We start from the raw sequence: 20,277 nt of genomic DNA on the forward strand, positions 1-20,277 counted from the left end.
GGTCCTAGACTCCCTCACTATAGGAAAATACTCTCCACATCCACTCTATCTAGGTGTTTAAGTTTTAATGAGATTTCCCCCCCAACACCACTTTTCTAAAATCCAGTGAGTACAGGCCCAGAGCCATCAAACACTCCTTTCATTCCCAGGATTATTCTCAAATCTCCTCTGGACTCTCTGCAATGCTAGCACATACATTCTTTGATAAGGGGGCCATTTTCAACCTCTCATTGCTACGGGTAGAAGTTCCCACTTGCTTCAAAAAGACAACAATTATACCAGTGCCAAAGAAGAATAATGTGGGCTGCCTTAATAGACTATTGCCCAGTAGCATTCACATCAACAATGATGAAATGCTTTGACAGGTTGGTTATGACTAGACTGAACTCCTGCCTCAGCAAGGACCTGGACCCACTGCAATTTGCCTATCACCACAATAAGTCAACGGCAGACGCAATCTCAATGGCTCTCCACACGGTTTTAGACCACCTAGACCAGTAGTCCCCAACCACCAGGCAGTATGAAACGATATGGGTCAGTTGCCTCGCGACCCAGTAGCACATGCTTTGCGGCCTGGTTGGGGACCACTGACCTAGACAACACAAACGCCTACATCAGGATGCTGTTCATCGACTATAGCTCAGCATTTAATACCATCATTCCCACAATCCTGACTGAGAAGTTGCAGAACCTGGGACTCTGTACCTCCCTCTGCAATTGGATCCTTGATTTCCTAATTGGAAGACCACAGTCTGTGCGGATTGGTGATAACATATCCTCCTCGCTGACGATCAATACCAGCGCACCTCAGGGGTGTGTGCTTAGACCACTGCTCTACTCTCTGTATATACATGACTGAGTGGCTACGCATAGCTCAAATACCATTTACAAATTTGCTGACGATACAACCATTGTTGTTAGAATCTCAAGTGGTGACGAGAGGGTGTACAGGAGTGAGATATGCCAATTAGTGGAGTGGTTTCACAGCAACAACCTTGCACTCAACGTCAGTAAGACGAAAGAACTGATTGTGGACTTCAGGAAGGGTAAGATGAAGAAACATGTACCAATCCTCATAGAGGGATCAAGAGTGGACAGAGTGAGCTGCTTCAAGTTCCTGGGTGTCAAGATCTCTGAGGATCTAACCTGGTCCCAACATATTGATGTAGTCATAAAGAAGGCAGGACAGCAGCTATAGGAGTTTGAAGAGATTTGGCATGTCAACAAATACACTCAAAAACTTCTATAGTTGTACCGTGGAGAGCATTCTGACAGGCTGCATCACTGTCTGGTATGGAGGGGCGGCTACTGTACAGGACCGAAAGAAGCTGCAGAAGGTTATAAATCTAATCAGCTCCATCTTGGGCACTAGCCTACAAAGTACCCAGGACATCTTCAGGGAGCAGTGTCTCAGAAAGGCAGTATCCATTATTAAGGACCTCCAGCACCCAGGGCATGCCCTTTTCTCACTGTTACCATCATGTAGGAGATACAGAAGCCTGAAAGCACACACTCAGCGATTCAGGAACAGCTTCTTCAATGCTACCCCACCACCCCCCAGCTCTCTTTGTATCATCTGCAAAGCTGGCCACAAAGCTATCGAGCTTCTTTAGTTAGTGAATGGCATAAGTAAGCCACAAAGCTATCCACAAAGTTGGCCACAAAGCCATCTACAAAGCTGTCAAGCTGCTTAGTTAGTAAATGGCATAAGTAAGCTGCACTAAATTACCTTCCAATTGTACAGCAGCATCAAATTCTCCAGTAGCAAGATTAATATTGAATATGCCTTGTATCGTCCCTACCCACAGGCTGCTGGAATTTCCTGGAACACTGAAACAAAATTAAACTATTAATAGAAACAATCCAAAAATCTGCAAGGTGAATAACAGCTAAAACAAATCATGATAGAGCTACAGAAAAGGTTATACACTGTCTTTGAGGGATCTACACAACTAGTCCTATTTCACTGAGACTGTGGTGATATTAATTTAGGGTGTCACAATTAGGAGAGCCTCTGCTTCAACTCCAACCCGAGGTGCTATATGTGTGTGGAATTTGTATATACTCCTTGTTCACCTCACCTAGGTTAACTGTAAACTGCACATCTTATAGTGTGGAAGAGAAGTGATAAAATCTGAGGGCAATATGGGGAGAGTAAAATAGGTTTAGTATAAATGTGTCTTTGAAAATTGACATAGTTTTCAGTGGGTCAAAAGTCCTGCTTGTATACTGTATGCCTTGATAACAAATCAGGCTAATGGGATGGCACAGTAGCACAGAAGATAGCACAGCATTTTACAGGACTGGCTGTAAAGCGGGGTTTTATTCCTGCTGCTGTCTGTAAAGAGTTTGTATGTTCTTCACATGACTGCCCGAGTTTCCTCCAGGTTCTCCAGTTTCCTCCCACACTCCAAAGATGTATGGTTAGGGTGAGTGAGTTGTGAGCATGCTATTTTGCTGCTGGAAGCATGGCTACACAGGCAGGCTGCCCACTACAATCCTCGCTGATTTGATTTGATGCAAATAATGCATTTCACTGTAGGTTCTGATGAACTTTTAATATGTATGGATTACTTATCTGGGATTTTACTCTTTATCCTCTACATTGCTGAAGAGAGTCAACATCTCAAACAACTTCTATACAATGAATATTTATTTTCACTGCCTCAGACAATAGTTTTACATTACCACAAGAATGAACTGATGGAGGAAATCTGAAATTATATAGAAAATGCTGAAAATATTGAGCACGTCAGACAACAGCCGTGAAGGGAAAAATGAACTGCCATGCTGAGACGCATTTCTACGCACGTGTCTGGAACATGATACACCATCTCACCTTCTCCCTTGCCAGTGAATCCAAGGACTCTACCAAGATTGATTGCACTCCTGTGCAATTCCTCTTGGTCTGTCAATAGCAATATGGGTGGCTCACCAAGGCAACTTTCTCACTCAAATCAGCATTCAGTTTGTATATTAAAATGAGTTATAATTATTATATAACTCAAATAATTCTCAATATGAATTACAAATACTTAGTAAGGTATTGAGTTCAAGAGCCACAAAGTATTTTCGCAATTCTATAAAACTTTGGATACACCACACTAGAGTATTGTGTTCAGTCTGCCATTATAGGAAGAATATGGAAGCTTTAGAGAATGTGCAAAGGAGATTTGGATACAGCCTGAATTAGAGAGGTTGTCTTATAAGGATAGACTGAGCAAGGTAGGGCTTTTCTCTTTGGACTGAAGGAGGATAAGGGGTGACTTAATAGAGATGTACAAGACGATAAGAGGCACAGATCGAGTGAATAGCCAGAGACATTTTCCCAGAGCAGAAATAGCAAATACAAGGAGTCATAATTTTAAGGTGATTAGAGGAAAGTATAGGGGGAGGGGGAAGGGAATGTTAGAGGTAGTTTTTTTTTAAAAACAGCGTAGTAGGTGCGTGAAATGTGCTGCTAGGTATTTCACCACCTACCACTCTATAAAATGTTGCAGATACATCAGGGGCATTTAGGAAACACTTAGATAGGCACAGGGATGAAAGGGAGGGAAGGGTTAGATTGATCTTAGAGTCAGTACAATATCGTGAGACAAAGGGCCTGTACTGAGCTATACCGTTCTACGCTCTATAAATGCATACCTTGAATCCTTTTTCAACAAGCTACTTAATAAATATTCACAGTGAATCATTCTGAGGACTGGAAACTCCATACATGCATACGATCCACTTTCCAAATCATTGTCATTGATACTGACAGAAGAGTAATGCAGAGCCCCACAATTACTCAAACTGCTTGTACACTCAACATCTGTAAATAAAAAAATAACAGCATCAGGAGAGACTAAAAATTAAATCATAGAAAACAAAACAATAATGCTAAAATAGTGGTATTACAACAATGGTATCATAAACAAAACCTGCTTCTCTTTGAAATTAGATTGCAATGCGCTTCCAGTTCATCTTCAGTTTCACACATACAATGAATCTGAATTTTATTATGAAAGAGCATATTGAATAAATACCATATCGGCATTCTCCTCAGGTTCGTGAAAGCACTCTTCAGTAAATTCAATTCATTCTGCGCTCCATCAAGAAAAGACTAGATGCACTGGATTCTTCAAAGAATGTGGGAGTTGACAAAACCTGACACAAGATACAACTTGTACTTCAGAAATGACCATGGCTCCAAGCTGTTTCATGATAGTGACAAAATTGGCATCTCACCAGCACGATGAGAAATTGCACTTTGAAGGCCTGTTTACAACAGATAGGACAAATCTAATCTGATCAGGTTAGATTTCTGCCCCACGACTCGTGACATTTCTCAGCAAAGCTATTTTCAACCAATTCATCTGGCAAGATTTCCCTTTAACAAAACCATGCTGACTTTGGCCTATTTTAACCTGGGCCTCCAAGTAACCCAAAACCTCATCATTCAAGTCAGGTTAACTGGCCTATAATTTCCTTTCTTCTGTCACGCTCCATTCTTAAAGAGTAAAGAATAATTTGCAAGATAGATCGATGAACCATACCAACATACTACAAGCTGCTTACAAAACTTCTAAATATAATACCTCTTGTGAATTACTCTCATTCCTATCTACAGTTTGTAATTGCCCTGCAAGCTACATCATTTTTAACTGTCTTAATGAACTAGCAATTTCACAATTTTCTGAAGGACTTGACAGGCTTAACTCTCAAGCATGTAGGCACGGCACCTTTAAGCGGACAAAGGTACATTGCCATGGCTGAAAGAGAGGAAAGAGGGAAGGACTCCAAGCCAGGCTGAGGTGCAGAAGAATTAAACTCCCTCTACTCTGCATCGTGTTAGCAAATGTACAGTCACTGGAGAACAAGACTGAGGACTGAAATTAAAGACTTACAGTCGTTGGAGATCAAAAAAAATATTTTTAATACTTTATTTTTTCCTATTATTATTGATATATTGCTTAGCTTTGTTAATCAGTTATTTGCTAATTTAATTCTTCATTGTACATAATGATATATTGGCTTGATCACCTTAATGTATTTTTTTGTTGATCTTCCATAATAATCAATAAAAAAGATTTTAAAAATGAAAATAAAGATTATTGTATCAGAGGGAAATGAGGACTTTCTGTGTTCTATGTTTCACAAAGACATGGCTCACTCTAGACACATTGGAAAGACCTGAAATCTCGATACACAGGATGGACTGAACTTCTACTTCAGAGAAGACAAAATTTTGTGCTTCATGATAAACTCTTTGTGGTGCATGGATGTGGAGGTTTTGTCATTCTCTTGTTCCCTGACCTGGAACATTTCACAATCAAGTGCCAACCATTCTACTTACCAAGAGAGTTTTTCGTGATCCTGACACAGTTTACATACCACCAAAACCTGATGTTAATCAGGCACTTGAGATTTTGAACACTGCAATCACCAAGAAAAAGCCCAGCCTGACACATTTCAAATCATAGTCGGGAACTTGAATCAGGCCTGATTGAAGAAATCGCTGTCCAATTATTATCAGCATATAACCTGAGGCACCAAGGGTCCCAACACACCAGAGCATGCTGTACTAAGATAAGGAATACCTAACCGTTCCATACCCAGACCGAATTTCGGTAAATCCAGTCCCTTGGTTGTCCTTCTCCTACCTGCATACAGGCAGAAGCTAAAGACCAAGGCTCTAGAGTTGAGAACAACAAATAGAAGGTCACAGGGGGCAGAGGGGCGGTTACAAGATTGCTTCAAGTCAGTGGACTGGGCCGTGTTCAAGGACTCAGTGAATCTGAATGAATATCAGAGTTGTCATGAACTATCAAAAACAGTCGCAGACGATTGTGTCTCCACAAATCATACAGTGAATTCCCCAACCAGAAACCCTGGATGAACCAAGAGGTCCACAATCTGCTGAGGGCCAGATCAGAGGCGTTCATACCTGGAGACCAAGTAAGATACAAGATGTCCAGGTATGATATCTGGAAAGCTATCTCACATGCGAAGTGGCAATTCCGGACAAAACATGAAATCTCTGGAGGGTGCTCGACAGTTGTGACGGGGCTTGAATGCTATTACCTCTTACAAGGGGAAATCAAGCGACATCGGTGATAAAAAGGGTTTGCTCTCAGATGAACTCTACGCTCACTTGGACTGTCAAAACATGAAGGAACCTTCACAAATTTACACAGCCCCCAGTGACCTTCTGATTTCAGTTTGAAGCTGACATGAGAGCATCTTTCAGGAGGGTGAAATCATGGAAACCATCCAGCCCAGATGGAGTACCTGGACAACTACTGAAGTCATGTGTTCACCAATACCTTCAACCGTCTGATGTTCAGTCAGGCTTGAATTTTACCAGAGCTCAAGAAGAAGGTAGCAACCTGCCTCAATGACTATCATCCTATAGTACTTACATCCACTGTGATGAAGTGTTTTGAGAGTTTGGTGATGAAACATATCATCTCCAGCCTGAGAAGATATATGGATCCACTCCAATTTGCCTGGTATCCGAAAGGTCCACAACAGATGCATTTCATTAGATCTTCACTCAACCCCAGAACTTCACGACAGCAAAGATGCGATACATCAGAATGCTCTTTATCAACTACAGCTCAGCATTCAATACCATCATCACCTCAGTATTAATCAATAAGCTTCAAGACCTTGGCCTCAATGCCTCCTTGTGCAACTGGATTCTCAATTTCCTCACTTGCAGACCTCAGTCAATTCAGATTGGCAACACCTCCTCCACAACCTCCATCAATGCAGGTGCACCACAAGGCAATGTGCTAAACCTCCTGCTCTACTCACATAATTAATGACTGTGAGGCTAAGCACAGCTCCAATGTCATATGACAGTTTGCTGACGATACTATTGTCATTGGCCATTTCAAAGGTGGTGACAAATCTGCATAAAGGAGGATGATTGATAATATGGCTGAGTTGTCACACAACCTCTCACTCAATGTCAGCAAGACCAAAGAATTTTGATTTCAGGAGGAGCAAACTGGAGATTCATGAACCAGTTCTCATCAGGGGTTCAGAGGTGGAGAGGGTGAGCCACTTTAAACTCCTTGGTGTTATCATTACAAAGGATCTGTCCTGGGCTCAACATGCAAACACATTCATGAAGAAAGCACAGCATCTTCTCTACTTCCTCAGGAGTTTGTGAAGATTCAGCATGATATCTAAAATTTTGACAAACTTCTACAGCAAAACACAAACAAAATGCTGGAGGAACTCAGCAGGTCAAGCCATCTATGGAAAACAGTAGTCAACATTTCGGGCCAAGACCCCTCGGCAGGAACCTCCAACCCTCCAGCATTTTCCGTGTGTAACTTGGATTTCCAGCATCTGCAAATCTTCTCGTTTGTGACAAACTTCCATAGATGTGTGATGGACTGAGTGCATCACAGGCTGCTACGGAAAATCCAACATCCAATATTGGAAAGCCTTATATACAGTAGTGGATATTGCCCAGTTCATCATGGGTAAGGCCCTCCCCCCACAGTGAGCACGTGTACCTACATGGAGTGCAGTTGCAGGAAAGCAGCATCTATCATTAAGTACACCACCGTGCAGACCATGCTTTCTTCTTGCCGCTGCCATGAGGGAGAAGGTACAGGAGCTTCAGGACACATACCACCAGGCTGAGGAAGAATTATTACCTCTCAACTATTAGGTTTTTGAACTCGAGGGGATAGCTTCACTGCTGCTTTGCCTCACTTCTCTGGACTTTGTGTCCATCTCCTGAGTAAATACAGATGCAAAATAATCCATTTAAGATCTCCCTCATCTCTTTTGGCTCCATGCATCGATTTAACCATTCTGATCTTCTGATTTTGTCCCTTGCAATTCCTTTGCTTTTAACATGTCTGTAGAATCCCTTAAATTCTCCTTCACCATGTCAACTGGGGCAACCTCATGCCTTCTTTCAACCATCCTCACTTCATTCTTGTGTCCTCTTGCATTTCTTATACTCCATAAGTACCTCAATTTGTTCCTATCTACTATACTCCTTATTTTTTTTCTAAACCAGGGCCTCAATATCTCTTGAAAACCAAGGTTCCCTAAACCTGTTATCTTTACCTATTATTCTGACAGGCACATACAATCTTTGTACTCTCAGAATTTTATTGTTAAAGGCCTCCGACTTACAAAGTACACCTTTGACAGAAAACAGCCTGTCCCAATCCACACATGCTAGATCCTTTCTGATACCATCAAAATTAGCCTTTCTCCAATTTAGAATCTCAACCTGCAGACCAGATTTCTTTTTTCCATATTTGTTTTGAAACTAATGGGATTATGATCACCAGATGCAAAGTGTTCCTCTACACAAACTTCTGTCACCTGCTAACACACACAGGCCAGGCAGCATCTATAAGGAGAAGCACTATCGACGTTTCGGGCTGAGACCCTTCGTCAGGACTAACTGAAAGGAAAGATAGTAAGAGATTTGAAAGTAGTGGGGGGAGGGGGAAGAGCAAAAAATTCTGTCACCTGCCCTGTCTCATTCCCTAATACCAGATCCAGTATCGAAAACTCTCTTATTGAGACTTCTATATACTGATTAAGGAAACTTTTCTGAACACATTTGACAAACTCTATCCCATCTAGTCTTTTTACAGTATGGAAGTCTCAGTCAACATGCCGAAAGTTAAAATTACCTACTGTAACAACCTTATGTTTCTTGCAATAGTCTGTGATCTCTCTACAGATCTGTTCCTTTAAATCTCATGGACTATTGGGAGGTCTGTAATATAGCCCCATTAACTTAGTCATACCTTTCTTATACCTCAGTTTCATCCATAAAGCCTCATTAGATGAGTTCTCCATTCTGTCCTGACTGAGCACGGGCCTGACTGGTAACACCACCCCTCCCTCTTTAATCCTTCTCACTCTGTTGAATACCAGAATATTGAGCTGCCAGTCCTACCTTTCCTGCAACCAAGTCTCACTAATGGCTTCAATATCATAAACTAATGTGTTGATTAATACTCTGAGCTCATCTGCTTTTCCTGCAATACTTCCTGCATTGAACTATACGCAGCTCAGAATATTAAGCATGTCATGCTCAACCTTTTGATTTCTGACTTTGTCTGAGGTCTGAACAACATCTCTCTCTATAACCTCTCCACTATCTGTTCAGGCACTCTAGTCCCCATCTCCCTCTAATTTAACCCCTCCATAAAGCACTAGCAAATCTTCTCACTAAGATATTACTCTCCCTCCAGTTCAGGTGCAAACCATCTCTTCTGCGCAGGTCACACCTTTGCCTGGAAAAGTTTTTTCTTGAATAAAGGAACAACATCTGCAACCCTCCAATCCTCCGGAACTTCTCCCATCCCAGAGGCTCAGCAATCTCCTCCCTCACCTCCCACAGTAGCCTGAGGTACATCTCATCTGGTCCTAGCGACTTATCCAACTTGATGCTCTCCAAAAGCTCCAGCACATCCTCTTCCTTAATATCTACATGCTCAAGCTTTTCAGTCTGCTGCAAGTCGACACTACAATCACCAAGATCATTTTCCATAGTGAATACTGAAGTATTCATTAAGTACCTCTGCTATTTCCTCCAGTTCCATACACACTTTCCCACTGTCACACTTGATAGGTCCTATTCTTTCACGTCTTATCTTCTTGCTCTTCACATACTTGTAGAATGCCTTGGGGGTTTCCTTAATTCTGCCCGCCAAGGCCTTCTCATGGCCCCTTCTGGATCTCCTAATCTCCTTCTTAAGCTTCTTCCTATTAGCCTTATAATCTTCTAGATCTCTAACTTTACCTAGCTCTCTGAACCTTTTGTAAGTTTTTCTTTTCTTCTTGACTAGAAATACTACAGCCTTTGTACACCACAGTTCCTGTACCCTACCATAACTTCCCTGTCTGATTGGAACATACCTATGCAGAACTCCACACAAATATCCCCTGAACATTTGCCACATTTCTTCCGTACTTTTCCCTGAGAACATCTGTTTCCAATTTAAGCCTCCAATTTCCTGCCTGATAGCCTCATAATTCCCCTTACGCCAATTAAACGCTTTTCTAACGTCTGTTTCTATCTCTCTCTAGTGCTATTGTAAAGGAGATAGAATTTGATCACTATCATCAAAATGCTCTCCCACTGAGAGAACTGACACCTGACCAGGTTCATTTCCCAATACCGGATCAAGTACAGCCTCTCCTCTTGTTGGCTCATCTGTATATTGTGTCAAGAAACCTTCCTGCACGCACCTAACAAACTCCACCCGATCTAAACACTTTAATCTAGGGAGCTGCCAATCGATGTTTGGGAAACTAAAATCTCCCATCACGACAACTCTGTTATTATTACACCTTTCCAGGATCTGTTTCCCTATCTGCTCCTCAATAGCCCTGATACTATTGGGTGGGCTATAAAAAACACCCAGTAAAGTAGTGACCTCTTCCTGTTCCTAACCTCCACCCACAGAGACTCCATAGACAATCCCTCCATGGTGTTCACCTTTTCTACAGCCGTGACATTATCTCTGATCAACAGTGCCACGCCTCTTTTGCCTCCCTCCCTGTCCTTTCTGAAATATCTAAAACCCAGCACTTGAAGTAACCATTCCTGTCCCTGAGCCATCCAAGTCTCTTTAATCGCCACCACATCATAGCTCCAAGTACTGATTGGTTGAAGTTATTGCTGCACGGGGGGGGGGGGGGGGGGGTCACACCTGCTACTGAAAACAAAGGGTCACATACTTTTTCCAATAAATAAATGTAATATAGGAACATTTTTCTCAATAAATAAATGAACAAGTATGAAGTTTTTTGTGTTATTTATTTAATTGAGTTCTCCTTATCTATTTTTGGACTTAACACTTGAAGATCCAATCACATTTTAGACCATAAGACCATAAGATATAGGAGCAGAAGTAGGCCATTCGGCCCATCGAGTCTATCTGCCATTCAATCATGGACTGATCCAATTCTTCCAGTCATCCCCACTCCCCTTCCTTCATCTCATACCCTTTGATGCCTTGGCTAATCAACAACCTATCTATCTCTGCCTTAAATACACCCAATGACTTTGTCTCCACAGCCGCTCGTGGCAACAAATTCCACAGATTTACCACCCTCTGATTAAAGTAATTTCTCCGCATCTCAATTCTAAATGGATGTCCTTCAATCCTGAAGTCGTGCCCTCTTGTCCTACAATCCCCTACCACGGGAAATAACTTTGCCATATCTAATCTGTTCAGGCCTTTTAACGTTCAGAATGTTTCTATGAGATCCCCCTCACTCTCCTGAACTCCAGGGAATACAGCCCAAGAGCTACCAGACATTCCATACGGTAACCCTTCAATTCCTGGAATCATTCTCATGAATCTTCTCTGAATTCTCTCCAATGTCAGTACATCCTTTCTAAAATAAGAAGCCCAAAACTACACACAGTACTCCAAGTGTGGTCTCACGAGTGCCTTACAGAACCTCAACATCACATCCCTGCTCTTATATTCGGCACCTCTAAAAATGAATGCCACCAATGCATTCGCCTTCTTCACAACCAACTCAACCTGGAGGTTAACCTTTAGGGCATCCGGCACAAGGACTCCCAAGTCCTTTTGCATCCCTGCATTTTGAATTCTCTCATCTAAATAATAATCTGCTTATTTGTTTCTTCTACCGAAGTGCATGACCATACACTTTCCAACATTGTATTTCATTTGCCACTTCTTTGCCCATTCCCCTAAACTATCTAAGTCTCGCTGCAGGCTCTCTGTTTCCTCAACACTACCCACTCCTCCACTTATCTTTGTATCATCGGCAAATTTAGCCACAAATTAATTAATACCGCAGTCCAAATCACTGACATACATCATGAAAAGTTGCGGCCCCAACACTGACCCCTGTGGAATTCCACTGGTAACCGGCAACCAGCTAGAATAGGATCCCTTTATTCCCACTCTCTGTTTTCTGCTGACCAGCCAATGCTCCACCCACACTAGTAACTTCCCTGTAATTCCATGGACTCTTATCTTGCTAAGCAGCCTCATGTGCGGCACCTTGTCAAAGGCCTTCTGAAAATCCAAGTACACCACGTCCTCTGCATCGCCTTTGTCTACCCTGCTTGCAATTTCCTCAAAGAATAGGTTTGTCAGGCAGGGTTTTCCTTTCAGGAAACCACACTGGCTTTGGCCTGTCTTGTCATTTGTCTTCAGGTACTACGTAATCTCATCCCTAAAAAGCTATTGCACCAACTTCCCAACCACTAATGTCACACTAACAGGTCCATAGTTTCCTTTCTGCTGTCTCCCACCCTTCTTAAATAGCGGAATAACGTTTGCAATTGTCCAGTCATCTGGAACCATGCCAGAATCTATCAATTCTTGAAAGATCATTAATACCTCTGCAATCTCTCCAACTACTTCTTTCAGAACCCAAGCAAGGGCACATTCCATCAAGTCCAGGAGATTTATCCACCCTCAGACCATTAAGCTTCCTGAGCACCTTCTCAGTCATAATTTTCACTGCACAAATTTCACTTCCCTGACACTCTTGAATGTCCGGTATACTGCAGATGTCTTCCACTGTGAAGACTGATGCAAAATATCCATTCAGTTCCTCTGCCATCTCTGCATCTTTCATTACAGTATCTCCAGCATCATTTTGTTTTGGTCCTTTATCTACCCTCGACTCTCTTTTACCCTTTATATATTTAAGAAAGCTTTTAGTATCTTCTTTGATATTAGTTGCCAGCTTCCTCTCATAATTCACTTTTCCTTCCAAATGACCTTCTTAGTTTCCTTCTGCAAGTTTTTAAAAGCTCCCCAATCCTCTATCTTCCCACTAGCTTTGGTTTCCTTGTATGCCCTCTCTTTTGCTTTTACTTTAGCTCTAACTTCACTTGTCAGCCACGGTAATGTCCTTCTTCCCTTTGAAAATTTCTTCTTATTTGGAATTTATCTGTCATATTTATGCAGAAATAGAGAAAAATCTGCAGGGTTCACAAACTTTCTAGCACCACTGTAACTCCCATTAGGGTATTTTTACCCTTGCAGTTTATTAAGTCTACATGCATTCTACATTTTTTAATCCTATGTCACTTCTTTCTAAGAATTTGATTTCATTTTTTTTCCACGAACAGAGCCTCCTCACACCCTCTGCCTACCTGCCTGTTCTTTCAATACATCATGTATCCTTGGATGTTAAGCTCCCATGATCTTCATTCAGCCATGACTCAGTGATGCCTACAACATCGTACCTGCCAATTTCTAACAACATCATCTACTTTATTCTGTATACTGCATGCATTCAAATATAACACAATTATCACAGTTTCCTGCCATGTTCTAAAGGAACATGTTGATTGGAGGATGGCTAATGTTGTCCCACTTTTCAAGAAAGGAGGGAGAAAGGGAGAGAGAAAACAGGGAATTATAGAACGGTTAGCCTGACGTCAGTGGTGGGAAAGATGCTGGAGTCGATTATAAAAGAGAAAATTATGACACATTTGGATAGCAGTAGAAGGATCAGTCCGAGTCAGCATGGATTTATGAAGGGAAAATCATGCTTGACTAATCTTCTGGAATTTTTTGAGGATGTAACTATGAAAATGAACAAGGGAGAGCCAGTGGATGTAGTGTACCTGGACTTCCAGAAAGCTTTTGATAAAGTCCCACATAGGAGATTAGTGGGCAAAATTAGGGCACATGGTATTGGGGGCAGAGTACTGACATGGATTGAAAATTGGCTGGTTGACAGGAAACAAAGAGTAGTGATTAACGGGTCCCTTTCGAAATGGCAGGCTGTGACCAGTGGGGTACCACAAGATTCGGTGCTGGGACCGCAGCTGTTTACAATATACATTAATGATTTAGATGAAGGGATTAAAAGTAACATTAGCAAATTTGCTGATGACACAAAGCTGGGTGGCAGTGTGAAATGTCAGGAGGATGTTATGAGAATGCAGGGTGACTTGGACAGGTTGGGTGAGTGGGCAGATGTATGGCAGATGCAGTTTAATGTGGATAAATGTGAGGTTATCCACTTTGGTGGCAAGAACAGGAAGGCAGATTACTATCTAAATGGAGTCAAGTTAGGAAAAGGGGAAGTACAACGAGATCTAGGTGTTCTTGTACATCAGTCAAAGAAAGCAAGCATGTAGGTACAGTAGGCAGTGAAGAAAGCTAATGGCATGCTGACCTTTATAACAAGAGGAATTGAGTATAGGAGTAAAGAGGTCCTTCTGCAGCTGTACAGGGCCCTGGTGAGACCCCACCTGGAGTATTGTGTGCAGGTTTGGTCTCCAAATTTGAGGAAGGACATTCTTGCTATTGAGGGAGTGCAGCGTAGGTTCACAAGGTTAATTCCCGGAATGGCGGGACTGTCATATGTTGAAAGATTGGAACGACTGGGCTTGTATACACTGGAATTTAGAAGGATGAGAGGGGATCTGATTGAAACATATAAGATTATTAAGGGACTGGACACACTGGAGGCAGGAAGCATGTTCCCGCTGATGGGTGAGTCCAGAACTAGAGGCCACAGTTTAAGAATAAGGGGTAGGCCATTTAGAACTGAGATGCGGAAACACTTTTTCACCCAGAGAGTGGTGGATATGTGGAATGCTCTGCCCCAGAAGGCAGTGGAGGCCAAGTCTCTGGATGCATTCAAGAGAGAGTTAGATAGAGCTCTTATAGATAGCAGGGTCAAGGGATATGGGGAGAGGGCAGGAAGGGGGTACTGATTGTGTATGATCAGCCATTATCACAGTGAATGGCGGTGCTGGCTAGGAGGGCCAAATGGCCTAACCCTGCACCTACTGTCTATTGTCTATTGAATACGGATTAGGGTAGGTAAATTGTAGCAAGCTTTAGGGCATGCTCTGGAGTTATGGTATACAGCAAATACTAATTTCAACAGAAGCCATTCTTCAAACCTGAATGTGGATTGTAGATTGAATTTTAAATGCAGCTCCGAACAATAGCAGACAATGCTAAATTAACTTTCATTTTTCGGTGTCTGGAGTGTAGGTGTGAAGAAGGAGGTGTTCGAAAACTACATGTAATTCAAAGTAAGTATTGTAGATACACTGTAACTATAGAATTGTCCTGCAGTTATCTTTGATCTTTAGTGCATAGAATGTCATTCATAACTCATTCGTAAGGCCAGTGATGTTGTGGGTGTGGAACTGGACTCTCTGACAGTGGTGTCTGAAAAGAGGATGCTGTCCAAGTTGCATGCCATCTTGGACAATGACTCCTATCCACTCCATAATGTACTGGTTAGGCACAGGAGTACATTCAGCCAAAGACTCATTCCACCGAGATGTAACACTGAGCGTCATACCTACCTGTGGCCATCAAACTTTACAACTCCTCCCTCGGAGTGTCAGACACCCTGAGCCAATAGGCTGGTCCTGGACTTATTTCCACTTGGCATGATTAACTTATTATTATTTAATTATTTATGGTTTTATATTGCTATATTTCTTCACTATTCTTGGTTGGTGCGGCTGTAACGAAACCCAATTTCCCTCGGGATCAATAAAGTATGTCTGTCTGTCTGTTTGTCTGTCATGTAATATTAGGTCAAGCAGGCCTCTTCTTCCAAAAATGTCTTGAATTATGATGCCTGGTACTTGTTTTCGTTGAATTAACATGTTTATATTCACTAGCTTCAATGTCTCCCTGGTGACTTTGTTCAGTTACATCATTTGTCATCTCTTTCTAAGAATTTGACTTCATTTTTTACCAACAGAACCACCCCATATTTTCTGCTTAATTGCTTGTTCTTTCAAATATAATGTGTATCCTTGGATGTTAAACTCCCAACTATGATCTTCTTTCAGCCACTACTCAGTGATGCCTACAACTTTGTACCTACCAACTTCTAAACTGTGCGACAAAATCACCTACCTTATTCTGTATCCTGCCTGCAGTCAGTAATAACACCGTCGTCACAGTTTCCTCCCACATTCTAAAGATGTACAGATTAGGGTTTGTAAATTGTGGCATGCTGTGGTCGCTCCAGAAGAATGGGAAAATTTGCAGGCTGCCCCTAGCACATTCTTAGACTGTATAGCTCATTGGTGCAAACAATGCATTTCACTGTCTGACTTCTACACATTTTCCCATATACAGGAGATAAATAAAGCTAACCCTTATCTTTATCCTTATCAAATGTAGAAAATGTTAAAGCTCAGTACCTGAATTCTCTGACAACCTGATTTTTTCCAAGATCTTGAAGTTATATTTTTGCTGTTCTTTCTGTAGGTTGATATGCAGCACACGGTGGCACTGCTGCCCAATCAGTGATGTGAAAATATCGAGCTGCAAAAAGCCCCTTGTATTATTTCCATACTAGCAAAATTGGCAAACAATTTGTGAATAAATGCAGTTGACTCAATAAAAACAGTGATGGATACATTTCAAAATATCTAAAATATTAAATATCCATTAAGTTAAATAAAAATTCATGTCATACACTAATTAATTTATAATGTTCAAGATGCCCTTTTGAGATAGATATTCCTCAGCATAGTAAGTGTTTCAAGTACAGGCTCAATGGAAATTCTGCTTTCCTTGTATTTTGCTGCAGTGTTTGGGTTACTGTAAACTTTCCATTTAGGGCACACTGCCTGGAATATGTAATTTATAAATAATATATGAACGGAACAGTGCTAAAACTGTAATTGAAACTGAACACTGTGATATAGCTTTTATTGATTAAGAGATCAAAGGTTATAGTGATAAAGCAAGAAATGGCAATGAATGTAAATGATCAGCTATGATCTTACCGAATGGCAGAGAATGTTCTTAAGTCCAAATACCCTATTACTATTTCATATGTTTCTAATGAAAACAAGTTTAATATATTTGGTATATATTATAGCAAGTATAGAGAAAAGTGTAATCACATTATTTTGCAATATTCTATCAAACAAGTGCATGGAATGGGCTGCCGGCAGTGGCGGGGAAGGCAGATACGATAGGGTCTTTTAAGAGACTCCTGGATAGGTACATTCAGCTTAGAAAAATAGAGGACTATGGGTAAGCCTAGGTAGTTCTAAGGTAAGGACATGTTTGGCACAGCTTTGTTGGCCAAAGGGCCTATATTGTGCTGTAGGTTTTCTATGTTCTATGTTCTAAAAATTTTGAAAAGTTCTTCCTATTCCTTACGTTATTATCCTACCTGTCCATTAGCAGATCCAGTAATAAATTGTTTGGCTCTACTGTCCATGCACAAGCTCAACAGAGGACTACCTATGTAAAAATGAAATATTTTAGATTTGTATAATCAGACGAACAGCCTACAAATGATCACCTGAAACAATCCCTACATTTTCAATATAAACCACTTAAAGACAACTTACTTGATAATACTGCTGACTGATACAGCAATAATTTATTGGTGAGATTCCAAACCTAAATAAAAACACAAAAAAGTCATATCCCTGCTGCAGAATAACAATTCCTTTTCTTTTACAATATTTTTATTGATTTCTTACATAAAAGAATACAGTAGGATATATAATATATCGATTACAATATATTGGAATCACAAATATAGTCTCATTATCCCATATCCATATAAATTAAATTTAAACATAATATTGAAAAGAGATAATTTTATTAAACAAAAAAAATTCTAAACCCACTACCAGAAAAAAAAAACAGCTGCTTGGTTCAAAAAAAAGGAAAAAACTCTTATCATATAGTAAAACATTATTAGCCAACATCTGTGCTTAAAAGCAAATCAAAGATTTTGAAAATAATTCAAAAAGGTCCCCACAATGTTAAAAAAAATCTTGTCTAGGTTCAGAAATTCAACAGCGAATCTTCTCTAAATTTAAACATGACATAACATCATTTAACCAATGAGTGTGAGTAGGCGGAGTGGCATCCTTCCACTTAAGCAAAAATGCCCTCCTGGCTATAAGAGAAATAAAAGCCAAAATGTGCAAATCACCTGTCTCCAAAATAATATCAATTCCTCCAATACCAAATAAGGCAGTAAAAGGATTAGGTTTAAAATTTACTTTTAAAAGCTCCAAAAAAGTTTGGAATACTTCCTTCCAATATTTTTCAAGACTCAGACAAGTCCAAAACATATGAATTAGTTAAGCTTCTCCATTGTTACATCTATCACAGTAGGGAGATATATCAGAATAAAGATGAGACAGCTTATCTTTAGTCATGTGGGCCCAATGAACCACTTTCAATTGTAAAAGGGAATGGCGGGCACGTAATGATGAGGTATTAACCAATTTAAAAATTTCATTCCAAGTATCCTCAGAAATTGGAATCTGTAAATCTTGTTCCCAGAGATTTTTAATTTTGTCTAAAGAAATATTTCTCATTCCCAACAACATACCATAATATTAGATATAGATCCATTATGGAAGGATTTCAAATTAAAAATTGTATCAAGTAAATTCTTATTTGGACTTTTAGGAAGTGTATGTACTTGAGAACGCAAAAAGTCTCTAATCTGTAAATATCGAGAAAAGTGCATTTTGGGTAAGCTATACTTAGCTGACAATTGTTCAAATGAAGAGATACTATCTCCAACAAACAAATCCTGAAAATATTTAATAAACAGTATATTCCACTCTTTAAAAACTACATCAGTCATAGAAGGTTTAAAAAAGTAGTTAGAAAAGATTGGACTTGAAAGTGAAAAACTCAATAAATCAAAATATTTTCTAAATTGTACTCAAATCCTCAAAGTGCGGTTAACTACAAAATTATCAGTTAAATTACTTAAAGATAAAGGAATTGAGGATCCAAGAAGAGAAATGATAGAAAATTTATTAACAGAATCAGCTTCTAAAGAAACCCAGACCGGACAGTCCTCTCGATTAATACAATATAACCAAAACGTAAGATTCCATATATTGATTGCCCCGTAATAAAACCTAAAATTGGGTAAGGCTAAACCTCCATTCTTTTTAGCTTTTTGAAGATGAACTTTATGTAATCGAGAAATTTTATTTTTCCATATATAAGATAAAACAGAATCCAGAGAATCAAAATAGGATTTAGGAATAAAAACAGGTACGGCCTAAAATAAATATAAACATTTAGGCAAAATATTCATTTACTAGAATTAGTTCAGCCAATCAACGGCAAAGAGAGGGGTGACCAATTTGATAGTGCCTTCTAACATAATTCAGTAGTGTAAAAAAAAAATTCTTTGAAAAGGAATTTATAATTCCTAGTAATTGTTACGCCCAAATAAGTAAATTGATTTCTTACAATTTTAAAAGGAAGGTTAGTATTAACTAATACCAAATTATTCAAAGGAAAAAGTTCACTCTTATGAAAGTAAAGTTTATATCCTGAAAACTGACTAAAGCAGGAGAGTAAAGAAAGTACAGAAGGTAAAGACGGCTCCACATTAGAAATGTAGAGCAAAAGGTCATCAGCATAAAGTGAAACTTTGTGGGTAATACCCCTCCTTAAAATACCAGTGCTATTATTAGATTTCCGGAAATCAATAGCTAAAGGTTCTAAGACCAAATCAAAAAGCAAAGGACTCAAAGGACAACCTTGTCTAGTTCTACGATGAAGTTTAAAAGGTTTATAATTCTGAGAGTTAATAAGAACCTGAGTGGAGGGAGATAGATTTAATTTAAAGTAATTTAATCCATTGAAGAAAATTGGGCCAAAGTTAAATTTTTCTAAAGTTTTAAATAAATAATTCCATTCAACCCAATTGAAGACTTTCTCAGCATCTAAGGATATCACACATTCCAATATCTCTTTAGAAGGAGAATAAATAACATTCAATAAGCAACAAATATTAAAGTGGGAGTATCAATTTTTGATAAGTCCAGTCTGGTCATCAGAAATAATAGATGGCAAAATATTTTCAATTCTACAAGCCAAAAGTTTAGATTAAAATTTTAGTATCAACATTAAGGAAATTGGTCTATAAGAAGAACATTCAGTTGGATCATTATTCTTTTTAAGAATAAGCAAAATAGAGGCTTCATAAAAAGATTGTGGCAACCTACCTAATTTAAAAGAGTCTGAAAGGACTGAATATAAGCGAGGTATAAGCAAAGAGGAAAAAACTTTATAAAACGCTCCAGAAAATCTATCAGGATCCGGAGCCTTCCCCGAGTGCAAAGAGTGAACAACCTCGACAATTTCTTCATAAGAAATGGGTTGATCCAGCAATTTTCGATTATCATCAGAAAGTGTAGGAATGTTTAATCGATCTAAGAAATTATTCATTACAGTATTATCTTTAGGAGGATCAGAACTATAAAGTTTAGAATAGAATTCTCTAAAAGTATCCTTTATTTCT

At 39.7% G+C, this 20,277-nt stretch overlaps 1 protein-coding gene across 2 annotated transcripts in view; it reads right to left on the reverse strand.

Moving 5' to 3' along the window:
• The window catches only part of wdr27 (WD repeat domain 27), a 561,812-nt gene that overhangs the window by 522,308 nt on the left and 19,227 nt on the right, over positions 1-20,277 (reverse strand). For both annotated transcript variants that reach the window (XM_073051837.1, XM_073051836.1), the window contains exons 6-10: positions 17,336-17,387; positions 17,155-17,225; positions 16,169-16,292; positions 3,646-3,814; positions 1,730-1,830 (exon numbers count right to left, since the gene is read on the reverse strand). In XM_073051837.1, coding sequence (XP_072907938.1) covers positions 1,730-1,830; positions 3,646-3,814; positions 16,169-16,292; positions 17,155-17,225; positions 17,336-17,387 — 517 coding nt within the window. The remainder of the gene's footprint in view (positions 1-1,729; positions 1,831-3,645; positions 3,815-16,168; positions 16,293-17,154; positions 17,226-17,335; positions 17,388-20,277) is intronic.

This window comes from Hemitrygon akajei, chromosome 7, assembly GCF_048418815.1.
Source record: "Hemitrygon akajei chromosome 7, sHemAka1.3, whole genome shotgun sequence".
NCBI lineage: Eukaryota > Metazoa > Chordata > Chondrichthyes > Myliobatiformes > Dasyatidae > Hemitrygon > Hemitrygon akajei.